General features: G+C 43.2%; 1 protein-coding gene across 1 annotated transcript; it reads left to right on the top strand.

The window, feature by feature from the left end:
* The first annotated feature begins 1,035 nt into the window (after positions 1-1,035).
* Positions 1,036-19,548, top strand: LOC132008039 (ubiquitin-like modifier-activating enzyme 1). Its single transcript, XM_059386443.1, is given in 27 exon segments — positions 1,036-1,104; positions 2,096-2,208; positions 2,984-3,100; positions 3,228-3,286; positions 3,388-3,556; positions 3,653-3,787; positions 4,757-4,863; positions 5,129-5,219; positions 5,331-5,463; positions 6,943-7,040; positions 7,123-7,269; positions 7,400-7,576; positions 7,707-7,811; positions 7,899-7,979; positions 8,353-8,508; positions 10,469-10,634; positions 10,747-10,943; positions 12,833-12,897; positions 13,094-13,289; positions 15,536-15,610; positions 15,725-15,914; positions 17,635-17,723; positions 17,928-18,020; positions 18,145-18,336; positions 18,814-18,915; positions 19,010-19,110; positions 19,256-19,548. Coding segments are annotated over 25 exon segments (3,177 nt in total). The 5' UTR covers positions 1,036-1,104; positions 2,096-2,208; the 3' UTR covers positions 19,392-19,548.
* The last annotated feature ends 1,991 nt before the right edge of the window (positions 19,549-21,539 follow it).

The following is a 21,539-nucleotide window of genomic DNA, read 5'->3' as shown; positions in this document are numbered from 1 at the left end:
CTATCAAGTAAAGACAATTGGGAGTCTCCTGGTGGAATGTTACATTCCTGCTATCAAGCATCCTTGTTAATGAGATTTGGGTTTAGAAGAAATTTAACTTTATTTACTTTTCCTTCTACCTCCACCTCCTTCCGTTTTTCATGGAGGGGAGGGTGACATTGGGCCTATCGATAAGGTAACTTCTTTGTTGTAAATCTCAAGGACATTTGCAAACCAAGGGAGACTCCTACCTTGCAGGACTGTGATCTCTGCAAGTTAACTATTTATCGTTTTATGGCAGTCAGGGGTGCCTGAGGAATGCTACACATATGGAGGGGAGCGGGTGAAGGGGGGGTGCAAGGCGCCAGAATTTGCTTTGTCCTCAGCCAGCCTCCTGCTCCTTCAATGACTGGGTACATCCTCACCATAAATAATTCTTTGTGAGCTTGAAAAAAAAAGAGTTTTACATAAAAAAAATACAAAAGTACCATTTCATGTATACAGTATATAAGACAATGATGTAAAGTTTTTAGGTAACACCGTACTTTTCATTTTATTATATTCAAATGTTATGACTCACATTGAGCTGACGTGACAGATGTTGTTATCACAGTTGTTCAGAAGGGGAAAGTGAGGCACTGGTCTGTAGTCAAGTGCGCAGTTCAAGGGGTGGAGTGGAAATTTTCTAACAGCAGATTGGAAATTTTAGTCTTGAATTTCACAGCTCTTCAAAACCTAAGAGTCATTGTGGGAACCTCTATCACGGCTTCAGTTTTTCGCCTGCCTGCTCGGTGGAATTTTCGGCACTGACTTGATCTGAATTCTGTGTTAGGCAGTGTCATGCTTAATTCGTGAGCAAAACACGGCAGCTTTACGTGAACTTTGCTCTTTTCCCGGAGCTCTTCAGCGCCGGAATTATGTGTATCCTAAATTATACCCATTTTACCGGAGGCAGCCACCAGACGGAGTCGCGCTCCTCCGGCCTGCAGCCTGCAGCAGGCATACTGAGTCGCACAAAGGCTGCTGACGTCATACGTGATTCACTATCAGGCGCGACGGGAGTAGAACCAAACGACTCCTTTGAGCCTCGGGCTCAGCGGCTGCCATCTTGTTTCGGCGGTTGAGGTAAAGGAGGCGTCGTTCGTGGAAGGGACTGCCAGGAGACGGGGAAGGCTGTGACAGTGCGACTCTCCGCTAGCCAGTCCGTGGGGGAGGAGTTGGAAAAGGAGAGCGGCGGCTGGGCCTGGCTTCCGCTGCAGGAGGAGTGGGCTCCGGGGCGACCGGTGGAGGCGGTGCTGGTAACTAAGGGCCTTTGAAGGCGCCTCCCGCGCCGAGGGCATGATTTTCTGGGGACTTTGCCAGGGCCTGAGCTGGGTCTCTGTAGTGCCAGCGGATGGGTTGATCCTGGGGCGGGGCCCACATTTGTTTTTTAAAATGTGACCTAGTGTTTCCCGAGGCCCGGTACCAGCTTTTAAGTTAGGTTTCAGGTCAGACACAAATCTCATTCCTTTGCTGACATAGCGGCTAAAGTCAGCAGCAGTTCGAACGTACCTAGTGAACATATGCCATTCAGGGTTAAACCAAAGTTATCCATTAGTCCACCAGCAGTTCTCTCAGCCTCCAAAGGGACCAGACCGCGCCCTCCGAATTTCTATCTGACTTTCATTTCCCCCAGAAAAGGTTTTTTGTAGCATTTTGTTTTCAGACAGCCCATCGCTTTCTGACCTCGTCTTTCCAGTCCCCTTGCAAAGCTAAAAAAAAAAAGAAAAAGAGACTCTGCAGAGCATCGAGGCCTGGCTCTCTGTCGGAGACTCCCTCCTCACATCTCTGATTACAGCTTCTTCTGTCAGAGATCCTCCGGAGCCAGCGTTTCTATTCAGATATGTGTGGCTTTGTTTTAACATTCGATTTTACTACCCAGTCCTAAAGACGTCTTCCTTTCTGCATCCCCTTCTAGACCCAGCATTTGTAATTAATGCCCCCCCTCCCCAACTCCTCAAACCTTAGCATCATCCATCAGAAACTTCATTGGGCCCCACATTGCCATTAAGTGACAAGCCCTTAGTATCTACTTTTGAAGAACCTCCTTTTTTTATGGCCCCACTATTCTTTCCAGATAACCCTGAACTATCTTCCCTCTGAGCCTCGTCACTGGCAAACATCACACAGGAACTGTTTGTGCAAAGCTGTCCTCCATCAGAGGATTCTCCCAGTGCTGCCTTCACTCCCGTAAGCATCTGCCCATATAGATTTTGGTCCTAACCGCCTCTTCCCGGAACAAGTCTTCCCAGCCTCATCCTAGGCCTGCCTGTCTGTGAATTCAAAGTCAGCAGCTGCCCTGTCAGATTTTCGGCTTCACTGGGGGTCCCTTGAATGCATGTCACACATTTTAGTCTGCCCTGAGAGCCTTTCACATGTTCCCTCAGGAGCCCTCACCTTCTGCTTTCTGCTTCATGGGATCCCTTACCATTATCAGATATCCCCTTCCCCATGATTTCCACCAGAGTAGATTGCGCTCTCAGCATCTACTGACTCTGTATGCTCAGAGTTACTGACTGACCAGACAACTTCAGATTCTAGCTAGCCTCTTCTCAGTCCTTTCGGCCTGTACCGTCTTTTCTTTCTTTTTTCTTTTTTCCTTCCTTCCTTCCTTCCTTCCTTCCTTCCTTTCTTCCTTCCTTCCTTCATTCCTTCCTTCATTCCTTTTTTTTTTTTTTTTTTCGCATTCCCTTGGAATGGGGAGTGAGGGAGGCATGCTGGGGGTTAGCAGGAATGGAACTTAAAAGTTAAAACTGGCACTCTCTTACCAACCACCCTGCACCTGCATCTGAGCTTTGCCTGATCTTTTACTTCCTCACAGCAGCCCCAACACGTAGCAGGTCTTCTTTATCTTTCTCTTATTTACAAAGGGCTGCTAGTAGTTAAGGCCTTCCCTCCTCCAAACATGCCACCAAGAAGAAAGGCTACCCACCACAGAGGGCTCACCTCTTGCCCTTTCTTTCAGATGTCCAGCTCGCCACTAGCCAAGAAATGCTGTGTGCCTGGGTCTGATCCCACACCGAGTTCTGACTGCTCTTCTGCCTGTTCAGTAATGTTTAAAGTGCCCTCGGGACCAACCAACGTGAGTATCTGCTCCTTAAAGACTCATAGGTGGGGTGCAGGTGGTTGGTAAGAGAGTGCAGTTTGTTAACTATTTAAGCTCCTTTCTAGCTAAGCCATGGAACATTTTTTCCCCTCTTCATTCCTAGGGAATGCCAAAAAAAGAGAGTGAAACAGACATAGATGAGGCTCTTTACTCCCGACAGCTGTAAGTCTGGCTAAGTATGGGGATGTGGAGTGGGAAAGGACACAGAAAAGATGGTGTTGAGTGGGTCAAGTCCTGACCCAGACTCTCCCCCGACCTGGCAGGTATGTGCTTGGCCATGAGGCAATGAAGCATCTCCAGACATCCAGTGTACTGGTATCAGGCCTCCGGGGCCTAGGGGTGGAAATTGCCAAAAATCTTATCCTTGGCGGGGTCAAAGCTGTCATCCTGCATGACCAGGGCACTGCCCAATGGGCTGACCTCTCGTCCCAGGTACCTAACTCTTCCTGGTTCCTTTACTACCTTTGCCAAGATACCACCCTCCCCCTTGAGTTTTGCATTTACTTCTCTTCCTATACCCTGTTGTAGTTCTACCTGAGGGAAGAGGACATTGGTAAAAACCGGGCTGAGGTCTCACAGCCCCGCCTTGCTGAGCTCAACAGCTATGTGCCAGTCACCACCTATACTGGGGCCCTCACTGAGGAATTCCTTAGTGGTTTCCAGGTACCTTGCTGCATCGTGCTTCTTGCCTACTTTTGTCGGATTCTGTTTCTGATTGGTCTATTGAGGATTTACTAAATAGGCTATCCCAGTGTTTAGGTTTCATGGGGGGAGCCTCAGGGATGTAGGCAGGAATTAGATCCTGGACACTGTCCTGGGGGAGCTCACAGCTTTTCAGAATGGAAGGAATGGCCAAATACTGTGATACAGTGTTTGTGAACATTGAACTCTGAAGGCAATATACCTTGGTGGGTGGGTATCTCGCTCTTGCAGTTGCCTGGCAGTGAACAAGAAAATTAGTTTATCTGTCTTTATTTTTGTATCTGTAGAATGGGAATGATAGCAACAGTGACTTCAAAGTTTTTGCGATGGTTAAATACTTAGAAGAGCAGTTGTCACAAAGGGTGTTCCAAATGTGTGTTTGTTAAACAGCTAGACCGGAAAGAGGGGACTGTGGGTACTGATATACTTGTGTAGGGTTTCCCAGAGGAGAGGGGTAGTGGAATTCCTGGTATAGGACTAGGGAACAACAGACACAAATCCCCACAGACCAGATCTGAGCAAGTGTTTTATTTAATTTTTAATTGAAGAAAGTGAGGGTGGAATATGGGGGTATAAACTCAGACTTTGGGACCAGAGTATGATTCATTTCTGTCTCCCCTGCTACTGTTAGGCGGTGTGAAAGCAGGGTTTTGTGTTTGCCAAATAAAAGAGTTTGTTGGTCTTTTCAGGACCTCTTTACTTTTCTTATCTGAGTCTGGGGATTCCTGTTTCCCATCAGTGAGCTTGCTCTCACGGAGCATGACACAGATAGATACTTTATAAATAGAAGACAAAGTTTAAATTCTGACAGCCCACCAGTGCTGGACTGCATGACGCTTCTCCCACCCCAGTCTGCGTATCTCCTTTATTATCGTAACTCTCCTGCACCCCACTGCCAAGCCTTCTGTATGATCCTCCTTCTCTGTATAGGTGGTGGTCCTCACCAACACTCCCTTGGAGGACCAGCTGCAGGTGGGTGAGTTCTGCCATAGCCATGGAATCAAGCTGGTCGTGGCAGACACACGTGGCCTGTTTGGGTGAGTGCCTGCCTCTCACTTTCTCCCAAGCACCTGCCAGGCCCAGGCAAGATCCTTTTGCTCCCACTGAACTCATACTACTCCCAGCCAAGCCAAGCCTAGGTTTTGATTCTGTAAATTTAGCTTTCCTTACTTGGCATGAGTGCCATCTGATTGCCAGCAGTAAGGGACTGAGTTTGCTTAGCAGTTACTCACTGCATCTTGAAGGACACATAGAGTTACTGGATGCATGGGTTTTAGGCTCTAGCCTTGTTGTCTCCTACAGGCAGCTGTTCTGTGACTTTGGAGAGGAAATGATCCTTACAGATTCCAATGGGGAGCAGCCTCTCAGTGCTATGGTATCTATGGTTACAAAGGTAAGGAGATCATCCCCAAGGGTTCTGGCAGGCAGGTGGGCAGCAGTAATTCTCTCTGTCTCCTCATGGTAACCTGAGCCTACCCCTGAGGCTTACTTTTCTTTCCACTAGGATAGCCCAGGTGTTGTCACCTGCCTGGATGATGCCCGGCATGGATTTGAGAGCGGTGACTTTGTCTCCTTCACAGAAGTCCAGGGCATGAATGAACTCAATGATACCTACCCCATAGAGATCACAGTCCTGGGTATGTCAAAGCTGGGCACAAGAAGTGACTGCCTGGACCAAAGGGAGTGCCGTGGGCTGATCGAGAGGCCAAAATTTGACAAATAACTGTAGCATGAATTAGATCAAAGGCCAAGAAGACATGCCCTTCAAAACCTGAGCTAACACTTAGGAGAGATGTGTCCATGGGACCTTACCAAATAGATGTGCGCTGAACTATAGAGGCAGAAGTTTATGCCACTAATGTTGATTATATTTCCTGCTTAGTTGTTCACTGTATCTCTTTCTGTTTGCATTAGAATTTATAATACAGAACTTCATGTATATTTAGTGTATAGTCTCTAAGTAACACTTTATCACCTCATGTGAAAAAAAAAAAAAAACAAAAACAAAAAACAGCCTTACAACAGCATATTCCCAGTTCCTGATTCCCCATGTGTATGTTATGTCTGTCATAAACTTCTCACTACCTTTGCTTGGATTTAAAACCTGTTGCTTTAAAGACCCTTGTGGGGCGCCGGGGTGCCTCAGTGGGTTTAGCACTGAGCTCAGGTCATGATGTCAGAGTCCTGGGATTGAGACCCTATTGGACTCTCTGCTTTCCCCTCTCTCTCTCTGCTTGCCTCTCTGCCTACTTGTGATCTCTCTGTCAAATAAATAAAACCTTAGAAAAAGAGAGAGAGACTTGAAGGAATTAAAAGTTTTTTTCTTTTCATCCATTTTACATTTTCTCTTCTCTTCAGGTCTGAGCCTAATAGTCTAAAAAAATTATTTTAATTTAAAATCCAGTTTTTACATCCAGTATAGTTTTCTTTCTACCTGAGGGATGCCCTTTACCATTTGTTGTACTCATGAGATTTGATGTGGTAATTCTTCTAGTTAGCCGGTGATTTAAATTTTCTTTACTTTGCCTGTGTTTTTGAAAGACATTTTTGTGGAATTTCAAATTCTGATTTGATGTTTTTTTTTTTTTCTTTTCTTTTGAAAGATGTTGCTGTATTTTTTGCTTCCATGTTTTTCCACCAGAAGTATGCTTTCATTCTTTTCCTTGTTCCTTATGTATGTAATGTTCTTATTTTCTCTACCACTAACGATAAACAACGTATGCGATCATGACAATGCACCTTAGTGCATTTTTCTCCAGTTTCTTTTGTTTGGGTTTATTTAACTACATTATTTGTGGGCTTACAGTGGTATCAGGTTTGGAAAATTACTGGGCATAGTTTTTCAAAATATTACACTTTCTTCTTCCCTCCCCTTCCCTACCCTCCCCATCCTCTGGGACTTCCCAGAACTCCAGTTAGGTGCATATTAAGCTACTTGACTTATTTTGTGTTTGTTTGTTTGCCCTCCGTGTTGTATTTTGAATAGTTAGTTTTGGTGTAGACTGGGTCAAGATGGAATTTTCATTCTTGTTTTGATGGTGCTATTGATTCTCTGTGGTGGGGCTAAGAGGAATGGTCATTGAAGTAACAGACACTCTGTTCTTTTCCTCCCTTAGGTCCCTATACCTTTAGTATCTGTGACACTTCTAGCTTCTCTGAGTACACCCGGGGAGGCATTGTCAGTCAGGTTAAAGTACCTAAGAAGATCAGCTTTGTAAGTATGTGTGGAGGTGGGTATAGGGTTCTACAGCTCTAGGATTTTCATGTCTCTGGTGCTGATATCCCTCTCTCCACAGAAATCTTTGCTAGTCTCACTGGCGGAGCCAGACTTTGTGATAACGGATTTTTCCAAGTTTTCTCGCCCTGGTCAGCTGCACATTGGCTTCCAGGCCCTGCACCGCTTCTGTGCTCAGCATGGTCGGTCTCCTCGGCCCCACAATGAGGTAGGATGAGTGGGCAAGCCCGCCTGCATTTTTGGCCCAAAGCCTCCCCTGCTCTCCCATCTACTGTCTCCCTGTCTCATTCCCACTATTGGCCTGACTGGTCCTTTCTTGGATCTCTTTGCCTTTCCAGGAGGATGCAACAGCACTGGTGGCCTTAGCCCAGGCTGTGAATGCCTGAGCCCTGCCAGTGGTGCAGCAGGACCCCCTGGATGAGGACCTCATTAGAAAACTCTCATATGTGGCTGCTGGGGATCTGGCACCCATAAACGCCTTTATTGGGGGCTTGGCTGCCCAGGAAGTTATGAAGGTCAGTGTGGTTAAAGAAGGGCAGAGCTGAGGACAGGCCAGGTGCCCTCCTGATTCCAGTACTGGCTGTCCATCTGGGTCAGATTCCTATTAAGCACTGATGACCTCCCATTTCTTACCATCCTTCCCAGGCTTGCTCTGGGAAGTTTACACCTATTATGCAGTGGCTGTACTTTGATGCACTTGAGTGTCTCCCTGAGGACAGACAGGCCCTCACAGAGGACAGATGTCGCCCGGTATGTGAAGGGACCCCATGGGTAGGTGTTATTTTGGGTCTCTGCATGGCAGCTCATCTCTGATCCTCTTCCCTTCACATGACACAGTGCCAGAGCCGTTATGATGGGCAGGTGGCTGTATTTGGCTCAGACCTGCAAGAGAAGCTGGGCAAGCAAAATTACTTCTTGGTGAGTGATGCCTTGGGGCACCAGCTCCATCATCTTGACTTGCCTCTGGCCAATCTTTTCTAGAGGCTCCTGCCTCACTAAGGCAGTTAATTGTTTTTTTGTTGTTGTTGTTGTTTTGTATTTTGTGGGGTTTTTTGCCCTGATCTCTGCCCTTTCTCCATTTTCTTCATACTCGGAAAAGCCTCATAATGTGCCTTTATTCCCCCATCTGGGGCCTCCTTTCTTAGATGACAGTGGGTGTTTATGGCTCTAGGATTTGAATATGTAATACAGGACCCCCTTACCCTCTATGTATCTTCAGGGGTAGTGAGGACTAACAGGTTTCTTTTCTTCTCTTTCACACTTTGTGTCTCTCTTCTTGGTAACCTCTCAGGTGGGTGCAGGGGCCATTGGCTGTGAACTCCTCAAGAACTTTGCCATGATTGGCCTAGGCTGTGGGGAGAATGGGGCAATCACTGTTACAGACATGGACACCATTGAGAAGTCCAATCTCAACCGACAGTTTCTGTTCCGGCCCTGGGATGTCACGGTGAGTCTGTATACCTGGTAACTGGATGAGCTGCTTCTCTCTCTTTTCTCCTTTCTTGTTGCTTCTCTCTCTTTTCTCCTTTCTTGTCCTTAAGCTTAATAGCTTAGGTCTTTTTGCCTCTATCTTTCTGCTTTTCTCTTCTCTCTCTTTTTCTACCACTCATTCTTTCCAAAGATATTTGAATACTTACCATGTCTTTTCATGTCATTCATCATTTTATACCTACCCCCACTTTCTCTTTTTTTCTCTATATATCTTTGGTAGCTGCTAATGTAGGACTATGGAAGCTAGGTATATGGAAGGATCAATATGAACAGTCTTCTGTTATTTTTGCCTAACTCAGGGATTTGTTTCATTTTGTCATCCTGCTACTCTGCACTGCCGTAGATTATTTGAAATACATTACATAGCAAAGAAGATCTTTCTGCCCTTGTCTAGTGAGAAACGTCTGGAGGTCCACAACACTTTTTATCAAGTCCCCAAGGTCATAATTGTTTTAAGACTACCAAGACATCATTTGCCTTTTTACTCTTACTTTGTCAGTAGAAATTTCCATGCTACTTTAGGAAGGCATCTCTAACTCAGAAACATTTTTTTTTTTTTTTCAAACGAACAAGTACGAAATGGTAAAAAAGACATAAATACCTAAGGACCCATTCAAAATGCAAAACCAGTAGATACTGGTATAGATTGAAGATCTTACCTTGCAACTACACTTTAAAACGTTATTTCTCAGGTTTTAATTTTTTTTTTTTTAGAATCCATGATTATCTGAAAATACTATTAAAATATTGTGTGAAACTGAGTATTTCTTTAAAATGCTATTAAAATATTGTGTGAAAGGTTTAACAGATTAAATGTGGTAGAGAAGAGAATCCAGCTGCCTCTTAAGAGATTCAATAACTTAAAACATTGGCAAATATGTACGTATAATTTGGGTTTTGTGACTGACATTTTTGTATTGGAAAACATTTTTCATGTTTATATTTATACTACGTAATGGAATCATTCCATTTTCAAATCAACTAATAATAACAAAATTTTACCAGTTTAATTTTTTTTTAATTGTTAGTCACTATACAGTACGTCATTAGTTTTTGAGGTAGTTTAAATTCCTAATACTTGAAAACCTGGTCGCTGTAATCCAACATAGCAGCTGTTCTTCTTAAGATCCTCATATTTGAGGATGATTGCAATGAACAGTAATTTACAATAGCCAACTACACGGCTGGTGTTAAGAAGGTACAATGAAACATGAAAAACCAGGATGAGATGGAAGGGCCATAGAGAGCGGTTTACACTGTGATAAAGGAAGTCCTCAGCGGAAGGGTGGCATTTCCTTCCTTGGATGATAGAGGAGAATGTGAAGGTAATTCAGGAAGGAGTGTATTGGGTAAAGGCAACAGCCTGAGCAAAATTCTGATGTTGGAATATCACTCATTGTGTAAGGAACAGAGTGGTCATTCAGAAGGGACCATGGTAGGAGATGAGGTTATAGAAGTAACATGGGCCAGCTCATACCCTAAGAGAAAGTGAGAGCTAGTGGAGGTTTTTGAGCAAAAGAAGAATGTGACCTGACTTGGCTTTCAGAGGATACTGTTTATAATTGTACAAGGACCTTGGCTTTATTTGGGTAATGGCATCCCAACTCTGGATGCTCTCAGTCAAAAAGCAATAAATGTTGCAGATACCTGGTGCATTGTCTCCTACTTGGTTTATGTAGTTTAAATTCCTAGGGTTTTCCTAGAAATTCCTAAGTTCCTTTTCTGCTAGCTATCAGGTCTGTTTGCCACAGCCTCAGTCGTGTGACATTTGTCATAAACTACTGCTAAATCAGGGAGCCTCCTGAACTCAGAGTGTAGATCTTGCCTACCATTAGATAAACCAGTTGTCAGAACAACTCTGTAACGGTTTATTGGGTGAATGTATGAATGACTGCTGCATCTCCATCTCTACCCAGAAAATGAAATCTGACACAGCTGTTGCAGCTGTGCGCCAGATAAATCCTTACATCCGGGTAATGAGCCATCAGAATCGTGTTGGCCCTGACACAGAGCATATCTATGATGATAGCTTCTTTCAGAACCTTGATGGTATTGCGACTGCCCTGGACAATATGGATGCTCGTGAGTTTGGGGGTGGGGGTGAGGACGAGGGCAGAGTAATATGTGTCTGTTTGGGGGTGTATCTGTTCTCCTGTCGTATCCTAATGTTATCACCCCCTGTCGTCTTCTCAAGGCATGTACGTGGACCGCCGCTGTGTGTACTACCGTAAACCACTGCTGGAGTCAGGCACACTGGGCACCAAGGGCAATGTGCAGGTGGTTATCCCCTTCCTGACAGAGTCCTACAACTCCAGCCAGGACCCTCCTGAGAAGTCCATCCCTATCTGCACACTGAAGAACTTCCCTAATGCCATCGAACACACACTGCAGGTGATCACTTTTGGAGGGAGGGAGAGGTAGGAGAGACAGGCACCTAGGCAGCCTCTCAGCCACCAGACTTATCATTCAGGTGATGGAAGTTTCAGTTAACATGTACCTTTTCTTCAAGTCTCTTTAGAAGTCTAAGCTTTACTAAAGTCTAAGCTTTACTAAATGATTCATTTCTTTTAACTTAAAAATGTTTAGTTTGTAAACACAGAGATGGATATTCATATAATATGTAATGTATTTTATTAACTTGTATGAGAAATGAAGTTGTGAGCTTGTGTTTATTATATATATATTGAAGATTATATTCCTTATAAAAGATTATAATATATATAGAAGATTATATTCCAGCTAAAAAATTAATTTCTTAGCATTATCTCTGCTAGTTATTTAATTACTTGTAATATTTAGCCCATATTTGGATTTACCTAACTGTTGCACTAAAGAATTGATTAAGAATTGTTTAATTCAATTGTTTAAGAATTGGCATCTCAGCATAGGCAGAGAATTATCACAGTGTACACATTGGTGTACATATCATCTAAGTGGACAAAGTAAACATACCTACTTAACCAATACCCAGCTCCTAGCTCAAATTCCAGTGTTCTTTGAACTCAAGGATGACCACTGTATTATGTATTAATTCGGTGTCATGCTTCTTAATGCCGTCCTTAAAGACCATATTTTTAGAGTACGGGAGTACGAGGAAGCTAAGCAGAAACAGAACACAGTTTGAACTACTTGCTTTCAACCCAGCAGTTACCAACTGGATGTATTTAAACTGATAAATACACCGAAGTGTAAATGTGTCTCCATCTCACCATGTGTATATGCATATGTAGATGTACACACTGTGTATGTTTATAGACATATACGTATGGGTGTGTCCATACTTGTAACCTTTATTAGATAATTACTCTATTGCCATGCCACATATGCAGAAGGACTATAAAACTGCTCTTAAAATAAATTCAGTATGTGACTCTTGAACTGAACCTCCTCACATCTCAGATTCCTTTTGTGTAAAATAGGAGGAGAGAAGTACTTCTCTCAAGGCTTTGTAATGTATTTACCATTTAAAGAGTGCTTGACACTAAGTAAGCTTTACATATGTATGTCTATAGTCATTTCAACATATCAACCCATGAGTTATAGATAGGTCATTTACAGAATATATTTTCAGAATAAGGATACATAGATAAAGGCATTACCTTGTATGCCACAGCACTGTGGCTGAGCCGGCCTTTGAACCTGGACCTCCAGATTCCAGATCACTTCACCAGGGACTGTATTTACTGACCTTATAATTTGCAGAGAGCAAAACTTGTATCTTATTCTCTGTCCAGTCCCCTTGACCTGTATGGATCATTCATGTTTTGTGTTTGGTGAGAGCTCCGTTCTTTCTTCTTGAAACATACTACATCTGGATTAGGGCATACCTAGCGTAAGAATAAGATATGTATATATATTTGTGTAACCACTGCCCAGATCAAGGTCATTGGTTTTCAAATTGGGATGGTATGTGTTGGAAGCTTGAGGAGCCCCATTTAAGGGGTTTCTTCTTTTGTTCTCTGTGGTCGCCATGTTTTTCCTAATAGCTTCATTTACTGATGGTCTGTCTTTTTTAAATATATATGTATCTATTTATATATATATTTTACTTTTTTTTTTTTTTGTCAGAGAGAGAGAGCAGGCAGAGGGAGGGAGAGCAGGCAGAGGGAGAAACAACCTCCCCACTGAGCAGAGAACCTGGTATGGGACTTGATCACAGAACTCTGGTATCATGACCTGAGCTGAAGGCAGATGCTCAATTGACTGAGCTACCCAGTCTAGTGCCAACAAAAGGCCACTTTACGTTTCAGGCCCTTGTAATCTCTTTGCTTTGTCTGCAGTGGGCTCGGGATGAGTTTGAAGGTCTCTTTAAGCACCCAGCAGAAAATGTCAACCAGTATCTCACGTGAGTAATTCTATCCAAATGTTCTCTCACTTCTCTGTCTAGTCAAGCATACCGTAACCACTCTATGGCTCAGCACCAGCCACATGTTACCATGGGCCTTCTGCCACTGGAGAGTCGGGACCAGCTCTCCATGTAGTTAAGCCCTCTCCTATGGCCTCTGTATAATTTTGCCCATTTTTGCTGTGATTCCTGTCAGAGACTCCAAGTTTGTGGAACGGACACTGCGCCTGGCAGGCACCCAACCACTGGAAATGCTGGAGGCCTTGCAGCGTAGCTTGGTGCTACAGCGGCCACAGACTTGGGCTGACTGTGTGACCTGGGCTTACCACCACTGGCACACTCAGTACTCCAACAACATTTGCCAGCTTTTGCACAACTTTCCACCTGACCAGGTATTCTATACTTGCTGAGTTCATTTGGCAGAATGTATTTTCTAGAAGCAGGTAGTGTTCTGAGAGCTCTTGTTGTAGCTAATTCAGCTATGGCAGGCACACCAAGAACATTTTATAAGACCTCAAGAAAAACTAAACAAGTGCTTTGGGATATACCCAGGTGGCTCAGTTGTTTAAGTGTTTTCCTGTAGCTCAGGTCATGATCTCAGGGACCTGGGATGGAGTTCTGCATGAGGCTCCCTGCTCTGTGGGGAGTCCTTCTCAACCTACACCCACACTGTCACTCCCCCTACTGTGTGTTCTCTCACACCGAAATAAAATCTTAAAAAAAAGGTTCTCCCTCTGCCCTTCCGCCTCTCAAATGAATAAATCTTTAAGTTTTTATTTAATTATAGTTAGATATGCCATGCAGTGTGGTATTAGTTTCAAGAGCACAATAAAGTGAGTATTCTACTCTTCCACATGATACGCACTCATCACAAATACACTCCTTTATCCCCATGTCCTGTTTACCCACCCCCCCCATTGCCCCTGGTAACCATTAGTTTGTTCTCTAGAGTTAAGAGTCTTTTTTTTTTATTGTCTCTCTCTTTTTACCCACTTTGCTCATCTACTAAATTCCACATATGTTGAAATCATAGGGTATTTGTCTTTCTCTGACTTGTTCAATTAACTTAACAGTCCCTAGCTCTATGCATGCCATTACCAAGGGCACGATTTCATTCCTTTTTATGGCCAAGTAATATTCTCTTGTAAACATATACCATATCTTCTATCTATGAAGTTATCATTAAATAACTCTTGGGTGTTTCAATAATTTGGCTATTGTAGATAATGCTGTGATTTAGTATTAGTATTAGTATTTGTATGTATTAGTATTAGTGTTATACTAATATGTATATATAATAATACTAATTTGTATTAGTATTAGTGTTATACTAATATGTGTCTGTAATAATACTAATATGTATCAGTATTAGCATTAGGATGTTTGCATGTATGTATGTATGTATGTATGTTTGTATGTAGTTGGAATTAGTATTTTTGTATTCTTTGGGTAAATACCTAGTAGTGCAATTGCTAGTTTATGGGGTAGTTCCCTTTTTAACTTTCTGAGGAAACTCCATAAACTTTTCCCCAGGGGGCGGCACCACTTTGCATTTCCATCAACAATGCCTGATTGTTCCTTTTTCTCCACAGCTTTACCAAAAGTTGTTTCTGATGTAGTTGATTTTAGCCGTTTTGATGGATGTGGGATGATATCTCATTGTAGTTTTGATTTGTATTTCCCTGATGATGACTGGTGTTGAACATCTTTTCATGTGTCTGTTGGCCGTCTGTATGTTTTTTTTTGGAAAAATATCTATTCATGTGTTCTGCCCATTTTTTAATTAGGTTATTTGTTGTTTGGGTGTTAAGTTTTACAATTTTTTAAAGATTTTATTTATTTATTTTAACTTTTTTTATTATATTATGTTAGTCACCGTACAGTACATCAAAACAATGATGATCCTGGGATCAGGTGGAAACAGTACATCATTAGTTTTTGATGTACTGTTGCCTGATTGTTTGCATATAACACCCAGTGCTCCCTGCAGTGCATTCCTTCCGTAATACCCATCACCCGACACAAACCTCAGTTTGATTTGCAAAGTCCACAGTGTCTTATGGTTCATCTCCTCCTCTGATTTCCCCCCTTCCTTCTCCTCCTGATGTCATCCATGCTATTCCCTATGTTCCAATTATAAGTGAAACCATGTGATAATTGTCTTTCTGTTTGACTTATTTCACTTAGCCTAAGACTGTTTCTCCATCTCCCTCTGCCTCCTGCCCTGCCCCTCAAAATAAATAAATCATTAAAAAAGAGAGAGAGAGTACAACGGTTCACTTTCCAACTTCATTTGACCTTAGAGCCCATGATGTATATTGTCTTGGCATCTTAATATCCTCATCTGTGAATAATGATGACCTAATTCTTGGGAGGTTTGGGGGATTAATTTGTATTTATTAAGTTATTGAAGTTGATATAATGCCTGAGAATTCTTAACATTCTGATAAATATATTAATATTTATCAGTATCTTTTATATACATATATATGTATATAAATATACACACACACACAAATATATATATATATATAGTGAATGACCAGGGATAGTGAGTTGGGACGTCTGGGTCTGAGATGAGGAGTCAGGATTGGCTCCTCTCAGGCCCTGATCCCTCAAACCCTTTCTGTCTTCTTAGCTTACAAGCTCTGGAGCCCTATTCTGGTCTGGGCCCAAACGTTGTCCACACCCACTTATCTTCAGTGTCAACAATGTAAGTCACCCCTTAGGGTATCCTGGGATCAGGTGGAAAGTGGTGGCTGAGAAGAAGGCTTGAGGTTCCAGGGTGAGGACTGATCTGCTCACTAGTCCATATCTTGCCTTTTAGCCCCTGCATCTGGATTATGTGATGGCTGCTGCCAATCTTTTTGCCCAGACGTATGGGCTGATGGGGTCTCAGGACCGAGCTGCTGTGGCCATACTTCTACAGTCTGTGGACATCCCTGAATTCACCCCCAAGTCTGGGGTCAAGATCCACGTCTCTGACAGGGAACTTCAAAATACCAGTGCCTCTGCTGGTGAGGGTGCTTAATCCAATTGGCTCAGAGCACCATTCCATTTATCTTATGTCCATGCTTCTAACTAGTTGTCCTGGTTTCTCTGCCCTGAGTTCCCAGGCCTGAGTTTTACCCATGCTTTCCTGTGGTCTTTGTTTCCTCCAGTGTTAAGATGGGTGGTTAAGGTAAATTCTTTCATGTATTCCTCCTTTCTCTTCTCATTTTTCTTGTTCCCATTCTGGCTCTCAGAATCAATTGTACATCTTCTTTCTGTGTGTGTGTTTGCATTTTGTTCTTTCCTCCATTTTCTTCTTCCTCTGTTTTACAGACTATGGCAATTAGTTTGCCTTGATGTCTTCCCTGGGTCAGTTCCTTCTTGATATCCCCATCCATATCCTCAACTTCCACCTGTATGTATGTTCAATGAATGTATTGACCTCCATGTCTGTCTTCATTTCCTCTCAAGGTCTTCCTCCTCATCTAACCATCTGTAACTACCTTCCAACTCCCAGCTTCCATCTCCCTCTATCTGTCTGATTCTCTCTAAGTCCCCCCTCTATTTTGTATATTTCCTGTATGTATCTTTCCATTTTTTCCTCTGTATATCCGTCCCCATCCTGCTCTTTTCCAAATACTTCATCTCTCTTGATCCTCTCTGTGTTTCTTTGTGTATCTCTAGAGTTGTCAATGCTGTGTGTATTTCTTCCTAGCTCATCCTCCATGTGTAATTGTTATCTCTGCTATTCTTATTCATCTTACTTTTTTTATTTTATCCTGTCCACATTTCTCTCCTCTTCCTGTTTTTCCCTATGGTTGCTTCTCGTATTTTCTTCCCCTCTTTTCTTCCTTTCTCTCTCATCCACATCTCTCTTTCTGTCTGTGGCACTCTTTAAAATCTCCTATCTTTGTATCATAGCCTACATTTGTTTAAAATTAAAATAGAAATACCGAAGACTTACAGTGTTAAATGCTTTAAATAAGAAAAAAAGTAATTTATTTATTTGGCAGAGAGAGAGAGCATGCACATGTTCAGCAGGGGGAGTAGCAGACAAGGGGGAGGGAGAAGGAGGTTCCTGTGGGGCTTGATCCCAGGTCCCTGAGCCAAAAGCAGACACCTAACCAATGGAGCTACCCTTGAGTCCCCAGTGTTACCTATTTTTCAGTATTCTGTTTAGCAGGATTCAATATATCAACACTGTTGTGAAAAATCTCTAGGACTTTCTCACCTTTCATGTAAGAAATCTGTCCACACTAAAATAACTCCCCAGTCTCCTGCCCAGGCTCTGGCAACCACTGCTCTATCTTCTGAGTCTAGGAAGTTGGATTCTTATAGATACATATCTCAAGTATGTGGATTTCATTCTTTGATAGCTGAGAAATATCCCTTTGCGTGGACACGTGACTTTATTAACCTTCCATTGATGAATGGACCCTTGGACTGCTTCTGCCTCTTACCTGTTCTGAATAGTGTTACTGTCTACATCCATTATTATTGCTATTATCTTTGTTCAGCATCTCCATTTATATCTCTCTTTATGGTCCTACTCCTGTCTACATCTTTCTTTCTTGTGTGCAGTATTTTATGCTCCATGTTTCCCAGCTCCCGCAGCTCTTTCCCACAGTGTGTCTCCTATTCAGGTCCTTGATCTGTCTGAAATCTCTGCCCCATTCTAGTGTCCTCCTTTCTCCTTATACCCTGGCCTGGAATTTAAAGGACTAACATGCCCCTCTCTTTGTACAGATGATAACCGCCTACAGGAGGTCAGAGCCATGCTTCCCAGCCCAGAGAAGCTCCGTGGGTTCAAGATGTACCCTATCAACTTTGAAAAGGTGCTGGGGAGGGTTGGGACCCTCAACACAGTAGGAGTATGGGCTGATACATCATAGGATTCTTTGGGATTAGGACTGCCAGATTCCTTGGCTGGTCTGCAATGTAATTGAGGTGCAAATATAGTTGAATCTTGAGTAGCCAAGAAACCTTGTTTTCCTCTAACTCGCTCTTCCATACTGGTCCTCTCTTCTCATTCACAACAGGATGATAATACCAACTTTCATATGGATTTCATTGTGGCTGCATCCAACCTCCGAGCAGAAAATTATAATATTCCCCCGGCAGATCGGCATAAGGTAATGATAGTATAGAGCTTAAGCTTTCACCCTTTCCCAAGGGTGAGTCTCCCACATCTGTCCTCCTCTGCAGACCCTGAACCTCTCTAATGATGGCCTCTGCTGGTCATCTTCTCTCTGGCAGAGCAAGCTGATTGCAGGGAAGATCATCCCTGCAATTGCCACAACTACAGCAGCTATAGTTGGCCTCGTGTGTCTGGAGCTATATAAAGTGGTGCAGGGATACCGGCAGCTTAAATCTTACAAGAACAGCTTTATGAACTTGGCCCTGCCCTTCTTCAGCTTCTCTGAACCCCTTGCCCCACCTCGGCACCAGGTAGGGGCCTGCTTATATGAAAACCTTTGGTTTTGCCCATTAGTGCATGAGGCAGTGTGTAGTGGGTACATGTTCGTGTGTGTGTATCTCTGGACAACTGACTCATAGTAGATGGTGCTCGTGTGTTTGGGTGTCATACTCTGTATACCATTTGTCCATTCATTATATAGTTTTTGCATTGTGCCAAGTACAAATGTGACTGGCATCTTTGAGAAGTAATGAGAAGCTCAGGATAGTTAGACGATATTAAATAGGAAGGTAATGGAAGTGGAAGGTGTGTGAAGAAGATAGCAGGTTTGCCTTATTGTGTAGACACATAGGTCAATATAAAAATATCGCTTGCACACAATGATATGGGGCCCCAGGAGGGTTAGGACAAAGGGAAGTTATGATTGATCTGTCTTAATGAAGTTGAGTGGTTAGGCTAGGATCATCTGGGTTACCCATATTTCCACTCCCCTGTGTTTTGTCCTACAGTACTATAACCAAGAGTGGACATTGTGGGATCGCTTTGAGGTACAGGGGATACAGCCTAATGGTAAAGAGATGACTCTCAAACAGTTCCTTGACTACTTTAAGGTGAGGCTTTCTACACTCACCTCCCCTAGGGGTGGTGATTGTATTCTCCTTTTCTATGACACCATTGTATGTCTGTCCTTCCCACCCTCTCCAGACAGAGCACAAATTAGAGATTACCATGCTGTCCCAAGGTGTATCCATGTTGTTCTCCTTTTTCATGCCAGCTACCAAACTCAAGGAACGGTTGGATCAGCCGTGAGTTGGCCACAGGGCAGACTAAGGAAAGCCCTGTGAGGGGTGGAAAACCTTACTGCTTATGTTCATGGCTTTCCCTACCTTCTTTAATGCCATATGCCTCTCTTCCCTGTTATGTCCCTGACCCTCTCCTCTCTCTTCCCAGGATGACAGAAATTGTGAGTCATGTGTCGAAACGAAAGCTGGGCCACCATGTGCGGGCACTGGTGCTTGAGCTGTGCTGCAACGATGATACTGGCGAGGATGTCGAGGTTCCCTATGTACGCTACACCATCCGCTGACTCCCCAGACCCCAAACAGTTTACTTTCAGATCTCGTCGAGTTGTGCCAAAACATGTGCCTGGCTAGGCACATAAACGTTACATCCTTTTGAGAACTTTTTTTTGTCGTTGCCTTCTACTCTTTAGAATTGGAATTGTTAATAAAGACTTAACGCAGGTTGGCATGTCCTGGTTTGGCAATGGTTCATGGCTTGTTTCCCCTGGGAAATGATGGGCTACCGATACCTTTGTTCAGGTCATAATTCAAAGAGTTCAGTCCCATCCCAGAAACAGGGAATGCATCCCAAATCCAAGGTTATGAGACAGAAGATTAATTGTAGCTCCTCTAATAAATAAGAGGTTTGATTCCTTTTCCTCCTGTCTTACGTCCTCAAGAAGAAAAAAAGACCTGTTTTAGGCTACAGAGAAAGGTCTGCCTTTATCCTATGTTGCCCGCTGGAGGATTTTCTTTCATCCCCTGTCCAGAGAGCAGCTGTGCTGTTGCAGCTGTCTGCTTTTAGGTGGTGTCTACCGATAGTGCAGAACTATCTGAAACCAGGCCTGAGTTTTTCTCAGTCAACTGATCATAGGAACCCCCAGAGGCCAGCAGTTCAGGTTGAGAATAAAAGATAGTGTAGCAGGAGTGGGGATTACAGACATTTGAGCCATAAAGTCATCTAATTTCCTTGTGCTTTTACAACTTCTTTGGGCCGGATCTCAGGTGTACCACTTCCATTCGATGACGTAGTGTTGCTGTCCATGCCCAACTTTATGGTCTAATGGGTCAGATAACCCAGTTCATAATGGGCATGTGAAATTGCATCGTTACTCCACTGCCTATATGGTAGTCTCTGCTAATGCCCAGTAATAGACCAAAGGCTGGTTCTCAAACGTGAAGTAAGGATGGCAGGGGTTTGAAAAGAACTCTAAGGGCCTCTGCTGCAGGTCATGTGTACGACCCTATCAAAGTCTCCAGAGTATCCCTAGCTGCCACTAAGCACCATTGAATCTGCTAGATGGTATGTCTCACATGGCAGAGCACTTTGCATGGCTGTCTGGAACTGTTGGCGTACTTTCTGCTGCTCTGGGCTCTCCTAAAACTAGCAACTTCTTGGGCCACCCAACGAACAGATTGGAGTAACACACCCAAAAGAGTAATTGGCCTCTCAAATTCAGACTAAATAGATATGATGAATCCTATTCTAGTTAAAAGACGGACCCCGTGCAACTCTTCATTACTCACCTTAGGAGAGAGATATCAACATGCTTCATTCACATAAACTTGTGAAGGCTGAGAAATCCAAGCTCTGTTGTCCAGATCTGCATACTAAGACTCAAGATGGCCAACAGTTTAGTGTAAGTCCAAAGGCATGAGAATCAAGAAAGCTGTACCAGATGGAGTCTGAGTCCAAAGCAAGGCAAGATCTGTGTCCAACTAACACAGGCTGAGGCAATTCTTTAAGCCCAGCGTTTTTGTTCAATTCAGGTTATCAACAAGTTGGCTGAGGCTTACCCATGTTAAAAAAAAAAAAAAAAGAAGAAGAAGACACTCTGCCTCTTAGTCTACAAATCCAAATGGTAAACTCATCCAGAAACACGTTCTCAAACACCTCTGAAAATCATGTTTAACCAAATCTGTAGGCATCCTGAGGACCACTTAATTTGACACATAAATCCAACATCTCAGTAAGTGCTCAGGGTTACAGGAGAGGTTTGATGAGGTTGAGATTTAAAAGATGGTGCTCATGGATTTTGACACCTGAGTCAAGGTGAGTCCTTTCTCTGCTCAAAATTTTGCCATGGTCTCCGTTCTTAATAGTGTAATTACCTAAATCCTTGATGAAATCCCCCAAACTCATAATCATATTCCATTTATCCTTCTATCTTCACTTCTGCTACTGCCTGCTCTACTCATTCTTTTTAACTTTTTACACATTCCTTACAAGGTGAAAAAGTTGTACATGAACAGGTATTGGGAGATGGGGGGCCCAAAACTTGGTTTGAAACCAGGCTCTTTTGTTCCTAACATAGACTTGAGAGTAATAAGGTTATCCTCACTAATTTACTTCTAGTAAGTTACTAATTAGGCTTCTATAGGCAAATAAACCCAAGTTGGATCTGGGGTGAGGATAAGAGTGTGTGTGATGGGGTAAGGATACAATGACCTCC

This window comes from Mustela nigripes, unplaced genomic scaffold, assembly GCF_022355385.1.
Source record: "Mustela nigripes isolate SB6536 unplaced genomic scaffold, MUSNIG.SB6536 HiC_scaffold_20, whole genome shotgun sequence".
In the NCBI taxonomy this organism is placed as follows: domain Eukaryota; kingdom Metazoa; phylum Chordata; class Mammalia; order Carnivora; family Mustelidae; genus Mustela; species Mustela nigripes.
Note: the sequence above shows the minus strand (reverse complement) of the source record. Positions and strands in the feature narration are given on the sequence as shown.